This window comes from Borostomias antarcticus, assembly GCF_949987555.1.
Source record: "Borostomias antarcticus genome assembly, chromosome: 6".
In the NCBI taxonomy this organism is placed as follows: domain Eukaryota; kingdom Metazoa; phylum Chordata; class Actinopteri; order Stomiiformes; family Stomiidae; genus Borostomias; species Borostomias antarcticus.
The window spans coordinates 22,624,727-22,631,931 of NC_140239.1; the positions used below are offsets into that span (position 1 = coordinate 22,624,727).

Genomic DNA, 7,205 nt, shown 5'->3' on the forward strand with positions numbered 1-7,205 from the left:
CAAGTGTATCGATTATAGTGGGAAAGACGGGAGAACCGCAATCATTTCTCGCAATGCAAATGTAAACCCATGGTTTTCTTTATTTTGTTATGAAATAAGAATGGTGACAGGATAAAACAATTCGTGGAGCCGACACTTAATTCCACTGAGTTTCGAACAGCACATTCATTAGGTAGGAGTGTCATGCATCAAGAAGACGCGTCACACATTCAGAACCTCGAGTCTCAATCTCCTTCCATGCAAATGAGGGGACAATGCCCTCTGGAGGAAACATAGATCTCTCACTCTCAATCACTTGAGAAAACATTTCCCCAAGTTTCTGCACACAAAAAAACTATTTCTACCGTATCATACAAAATTTTCCTTGCATACACATTCACTGTCCAAACAAAAGTATGACAAAAATAAAACATAATATAATAAAAATAAAAAAACGTTAATAATCAAAGACAAGAGCAATTGCAAGAGTATTTCTGACAGGAGAGGAGTGATAATAAACCTGCTGGTCCAGTTCCTCATTGTAAAGTCTCTCTCCCCTCAGTCACTTAACGTGTTCTTTTAAGTTGGTACCTGTTATGTCTGCCCCGGTTTTTCCTGGGCATTTTTCTAGGCTTACAATTGTGCCACTTGATGAAGTGTCTCTCCACCTCCAGTATTTCTTCATACACAATTTCTGGTTTCACTCCCAGAAGGAAGGAGAAGAGCTGCAGCAGCCACAGGTACATCTTGGGGAGAGTGGTTTCTACCTCCGGATAATGGGTTTTGCACCTGAGGGGAACAAAGTGTGTTACAAGTGTGAGAGTGGTGCACTCCCCTCGCCCTGTGCTCCGTGGGCCAAAACAGAACGCCTCAGTCTTGTGCAGGTGTTTGCAGGGTGACGTGTGATGGTTTCATATCACTTTCACTGGGGAAGAATAACCTAGTCAAATACCCTCTTCAGAAGTGAAACTGACAGAAACCTTGTGAGACTAGTTAAAAAGGGAGTCGGCCCTGCAACTGAATAGACACACTTGTAACACCGACCATGAGAGAGACTGATGACAGAGCTGATTATCGCTGATCATTCAGCACATCTCATGTATCTAATAGCGGACTCCCAATATTAAACACATTGGCTACATTATTGATTCAGCAATGTCCAGCACAAGCAGCCTCAGCTAACCAGAATTATATTTTATATCTACATGCGGCTGATGTAGAATGAGTGAGGGGAACCTAGAAGGAGAGAGAATGTGATATTGCCTGAGCAAATCTATACAGTATGGGGTTCTGAGTGTAAACATCTAGGAAGAGAATCCACAGACATGCTTGTGAGAATCTTCTAACATTCCCTGAATAGATCATCTTTCATCCTTCATAGATCATCCTATGGTAGGTTGAGGTTCTAGGTACAGGCCAGAGAGGCAGGTCTTACTGGGCTTTGCACGCTTTCAGGGTTGGGTGCCAGTATGATGGGTTAGAGAGCTGGACCTTTCTCCCCTGCCGTGTGACCACTAGGGTGTCCAACCTCTGGTGGTGCAGGCTGGGCCCGTCCACGCCCTCCCCCTCCCCCCAGCGGAAGCAGAAACTAGAAGGAGAGGAGGTTGGAGGACTGGGGGAGGAGCCAGACAGCTTCTGGAAGGCAGCCTGCAGATGCTCTGCAACACCTGGACACATACATGGAGATGGTGTGGTTACCTTTACTGTGAAATTTAAGCCTCGGATACACTAGAAGACTTTCACAATCTTAACAGATTATGAAATGACTGGGAGTGACTAGACGACTGGCTTCTGCTGATTTTTGTATGACAACTGAAAAAACTGGGTATCGCACATTTAACGACTGGACCAGGTGGTGACGAGTTTACACTACACGATTGCGTCCATAATCTGCTCAAAAATATCAAACATGTTTGATATGTTCTGTCTCGCTACGACTCTGATCGGGAGAAGTCTGTTCTCATCATACACTTGCCGATTTAAATCTGTACCCCTCATACACTTACAGATTTCTGTGCCAAATTGCCACTCCAACTACCTCCAAGTAGTGCAGACTGCTGCTGACTAGGACAGACTCGGCAGGATTGTGAATTGTGTATCAAATCGGCCATAATATCTTGTAGTGTATCCTCAGCTTTTGACACTTTTAGTGGGAGAATAAACAGGAATAGGCTTTTGGAGTGACACTTACGTCTCCTCTTGATCGGCACAGCCTTCGCCTGCAACGATGGAACCAGGCTCTTCTGTGACTTCCACTGTGTTCTGAGGGAAAAAGATTTAAAAAAAAAAAAAAAAAGAAAGAAAGATACATTTTGAATTTATAGTTAAACTGACGGAGGTCATAGCGTTTTGTGCTCTTTTTTCTAATCCTGCTTCACCTAGCAATGTGCTCCATCCGTCTCTGTCTGGCTTTGGTCAGGGCAGACTCCACCATCTTGTACCATCTCCTCAAGTTGAAGCAGTTCTCTTCTGTTAGAGAAAGGGAGAAGGTGAAATCTTAACATGGACACTTAAGACTTGTAATTATGCTTACCCAAACCCTCAGTTTATCTTTAACCCAATGCCTTTTTTCCCCGTCAAACAAGAATAGTTCATGGATTTTACTTTCAACTCATCACCTGATGTCACCTGCTGTTCTAACAATGGAAGTGGTTGGAAATATTTTGAAAGGAGTGATGGGATAGTCAGGGCAGAGGAATGCAGTCTAACAGTGCACCATCCCAGAGAATGAAAAGATCAAACAGCAGCTCCTAGGTTGAGATAAAAACAAATCGTAACTGGCTGGATTGAAATCCCAGGCTATAGTTCAAACTTTAGGCCTAGGTCTACTGTTTCATGCATACAGGAAAGAAGTTGATGAGCGGGAAAAAAAAAGATAAAACAGTTTTTCCCCAAAGACCATGTTTGGGTCACGGAAGATTTTGTTTGGGTCGCCAAATGCATTTGCAGAATTCCTTTCAGGGTCTTTTGAGCCACATGACAGAGATTGGTTTTCTCCATGGCCGGCTCACGCAGACCAGACATAGTTCCATCGCAACATCACTGACAAAACAAATCACGTGTCAGTAAACTCCATCTGATTATGGTCTATTTTTCCTGCGAGCCGCAAATGTGTGTCAATGAAGTGCAGAGGGCTGAATAGTTTGGTGAGCGGAATGGAGAAATGCACTGTAAACAGCCAGGCTCCTGCTTGCTTGAGAATTGATCACTTTGGGGCGCTTCCTCATCCAGTGATGGATGACAGGCAAAACCTTCAACAAGAAGCATGTTTTTGATAGAAGCCAACTGAATGTTCATATTGTTACGATAATTGTACTTATAACAATGAAGCATGACAGGCTAGCATAGCCTACATTCTGTTTGTTTTATTGATGAGAGGAACTAAAAACAATGAGATGGCCTGTACTCTGCCTAAATGCATTTATTTGGTCTTATTTATAGGCTATACGTCTATATCTCTTCGAGTGGTTTACCTATTCAAGACAATAAGGTGCGTAGATGCCAGTAAAAATGGTCAGTAACGTTCATTTAGTTACTCATTCACTCTACTCACGATTTATAGATAAGACCTATTGTGACTTGGATCGCAATGGTTTGTATTTTTTTTTTTAAAGTGGGTCCCCAGGAAAAAAGTTTGGGAAACACCGAGATAAAAGACTTACCAGGGTTATCCGTGTTCTTGTCACTTGCGTCGTTGGATAAATTCCTGGAGATAAAAGAAGCGCTTAGTATGTCCGCAACAGAGAAATAGGACAGTTACATGTGAGGAGCAGTGAGCAGACACGGTAGTGTAATTACCACTCTGTGCTGTCGTCCAGGTTGAAGAGGAGCTTCATCGCTACGATGATCAGGGCTGCAGCCTGCAGGTCATAGAAGGGGAGGAAGGACATGGTATACTGGGGATGGTAAGTGTGGTACAACTCATCCGCCATACGAGCCTGCTCCATGACCCTGCAGACCCAGCCATGCAGTTCATCTGATTAGGGAAAAAAAAAAAGCAGAAAAAAAGAGATGGACAAGAGAGTGAGGAACGAGTGCGAGCGTGTTTCTGGAGCAATAGCGCTGGGATTTCTTGCGGTGGCATTAATGCACAGTAGAGAGACGACTCTTGTCAGCTTTAAACTGACTGCCGCGACCGGCAGTGGTGGACAGCAGGCCCGGGTGCGTGTCGGTGGTGGGCAGACCTACCGGGCAGGTTGACTTCAGTCAGGTAGCGGAGAGTGAGCAGGGAGGGGTGCAGCAGGCAGTTCCGGATGATGGTGGGGAAGATGGGCAGCTCCAGGAAATGAGCCATCCTATGGGCCTCTCTATGCAGGGAGCCGTACGAGGGAATGCTCTGGGGAACACAAACACCGCCATCAGATGCGCAGAAGTCAGCTCTCCTCCTACGAGGAGCTGTTGACACTGAGTGCAGATAGTTATTAAGATTTATGTTAAGTTGCTTTACCACCATAGGTTATTATGCTATGTGATACTCTTCCCTGAAGGGAAACGTCAGCTAGGCATTCCCCTGAGGATCAGGCTGAGATTTCAAAGCAAACATGAAGTAAAAGTGAACCAGTTGTAGCAGGTGTGGGAGCGGCACGCCGTAGTTTCTGTTGCACCTAAGCCCAAATTATTTTGACGAATCTTCTTATTATCATACATGCTGGTGTGATACGGTACTGCAGCCTGGCGTCTACGGGCTCCGGGGGTTGAGAGTGGGCTACGGACGCTCACCTCCGCTTTGAAGAGTGTTGCGTCTTTGCCGTAGAGCCTCATCTCGTCTGGCAGGTTCTCGTGGGCTTTCATGTAGGGGACGTGTCCCTCGTTCACCAGCCTGCACGACAAACGCACGGCAGCGATTAAGGAGCACAGTCCGACTGATCGTTCGCGAGTCGGGTTTTTAACGGAGGAGTTACTGATCATGTCGTCAATGGCGGCGACGCAATGATCGTTCCCGCAGTTCAGACCTGAGCAGGTCTGCCAGCGTGATGGCCTCTCGAACCCACAGCAGGGCCAGGTAGCACAGTGCCAGGGTCTTGGGCATAATGTTGAGAGCCATTCTGTGTCCTGGGTTGAGGTAAGACTGGGCGTCCACGGAGCCAGAGTACACGGAGGTGCCGCTGCAATTACCTGTGGAAGCACAAAGGTTCAAATGGCTATTGTTAATGTAACACCCATATACACACCGACAGGACATACACACATGTGCGCACACACACATATATACCTTGTAGGGGCAAGCCTACTTGGCCAAATAAAAATCTGAATCTAAATTCTGAACACACACACACACACACACGACAAACACACAGTTTTTTATTTCATAGTACCTGATAAAGAGCCTACTCCATCCCCATCTGTATCACTGGCGGACTTGACAGAAAATTCTGGAGCGCTGTCTGACTCTGAGTCCCCAGTGCGCTGGTAAGAGCAGAGAAGAGGGGAAATTTAGAGTACAGTTGCAGTTAGTGAAACCACCACGCAAACCCAGCTGTGTTTAGGAGCATACGCTCTGTAACTCCGAGCTTGACAATTGTTGTCATTTGAAGGTGTTTGTTGTCGCTGCGCTAGCACACTCAGCCGGCCAGTTATGCAAACCACGGATTATGACTTTCAGGGAGATTGCTGAATAGCCATGGAAGATGCATGCTGGGGCCCATTAAACATCTGACCACTAGAGGGCCGATATTGACCTCCACCTTCCTCATGCCTACAGTAAAGTCCATCTAACAGATATTTATGACTTACCACTTGAAATTGTGAAGTACGGATTGGATTGTTGGTATAGGCCTGTCTGGTTTTCTGAAGGTACAGCCTCCAAAGCTGACACAGTACATCGTCCTGTAAAACATTGATCATGACAGACATTTAGCCTACATAATGTTTGCAAGTACCATTATGTTTTTATTCTTTTGGGACTTTCGTGTTAATTTTATGCAGGGTCGGACAGACCTTAAACTGGACACAGACTCCCAACTTCAGTAGCGCTTCGGCCTGTTGTATGAGGATGAATTGGAAAGCCTCGCACACCATCCACTGCTGCCCTCTCTCTGTTACACAAACATTACAGTTGGGGACAAGCAGCAATTATCAGACACAACAGGGGTTGCTTGTTTATATTCAATCAGTAAAGCAGGGAATAGTAGCCTACATTCAGCCAACCAACCTTGTTTGTTTTTTAAGCCCTTAGAGATGTGGGACACTCTGTTGGCACTCATCAACAAAACTGTAGTGTCCACAATGTCTCTTGTTCTCTGTGTGATAGATTAAAAAAAAAGAAGAAGATGAATGGTTATAATAGTTGGTCCTTCAGATTACACCATAATCTGACTAACTTTACTGCAGATCCAAGCATTGCTTACCTCGATCACATTGTGACAAGATCTACAGTAGAACCTGCCCTCGTCTGATATCCCCCAGTCCACAGCAGAGCACATTCCACAGGGCTCCCTGTAGTCTCTCTGTATGATGTAACACACAAATACAAGACAGACATTCAAAACCACGCAGAGGCATTCGTGTATTCACTCATAAGGCTAACGCTGGCTAGCAGCAGGTTGACTCGCAATGAACATAACCTAAAGCTATCTTGTATTTTGAGCCTACTAGGCATGGAACATCGATAACATTCTTGAGGGATCGAGCAAACGTTAATCTAACGAGCTCACCGTGTGTTCTTCGTCCATTTTACACGGTTTGGTGAGTAGTTAATCTTAAGGGATTGGAACTGGACAGAACATGATGGTTTGTTCTTGTAGAAATTGAACTTCCTGGGTGTTACATGTAAACTTGTCCGACATGATCATTTGGATTTGCCTCAACTGAAGTTGCAATGGCAAGGTCTCCCCATAGAGGGCGACATTGACCGTAGAATTTACTTGAGCTAGCATAGACATGCATAGATGCGATGTCTAGATGCTCTAAAGTACGATGCATTTCCTATCATATTGAGTTATTGTCGTGATTGTTTCTCGTATCCATTCTTCATGGGTTATTTAATCCACTCTACTTTACTGTGTAGGCTAAGCCATTTTCTCGTGAAATATCTGGTAATTGTACTTGGTACAGGATGTGTGGGTGGCGTGGGTGCTGATTGTAGTTGTTGGTGTTGACAGCATGAGTAGGCCTAGCACCATGAAGATTACAAAACCAGAGGAGGAGACGGCGTGGGTGGATTCAAGGCTAGTAACCCCATACAATGTAAATGAGTCAAAGGTTCAGATAGAACTAGTCTACCCTTC

At 45.1% G+C, this 7,205-nt stretch overlaps 1 protein-coding gene across 1 annotated transcript; it reads right to left on the reverse strand.

The window, feature by feature from the left end:
* Window positions 1–156: 156 nt before the first annotated feature.
* Window positions 157–6,650, reverse strand: taf1b (TATA box binding protein (Tbp)-associated factor, RNA polymerase I, B; the record flags this gene model as incomplete). The annotated part of the gene is made up of 15 exons (XM_084440068.1): window positions 157–768; window positions 1,415–1,646; window positions 2,171–2,241; window positions 2,358–2,448; window positions 3,642–3,685; window positions 3,778–3,955; window positions 4,168–4,315; window positions 4,699–4,798; window positions 4,932–5,094; window positions 5,295–5,385; window positions 5,713–5,805; window positions 5,917–6,014; window positions 6,131–6,218; window positions 6,327–6,425; window positions 6,633–6,650. 15 exons carry the CDS (start codon window positions 6,648–6,650, stop codon window positions 546–548), a joined length of 1,737 nt encoding a protein of 578 aa, XP_084296194.1. The 3' UTR covers window positions 157–545.
* Between the last annotated feature and the right edge of the window lie 555 nt (window positions 6,651–7,205).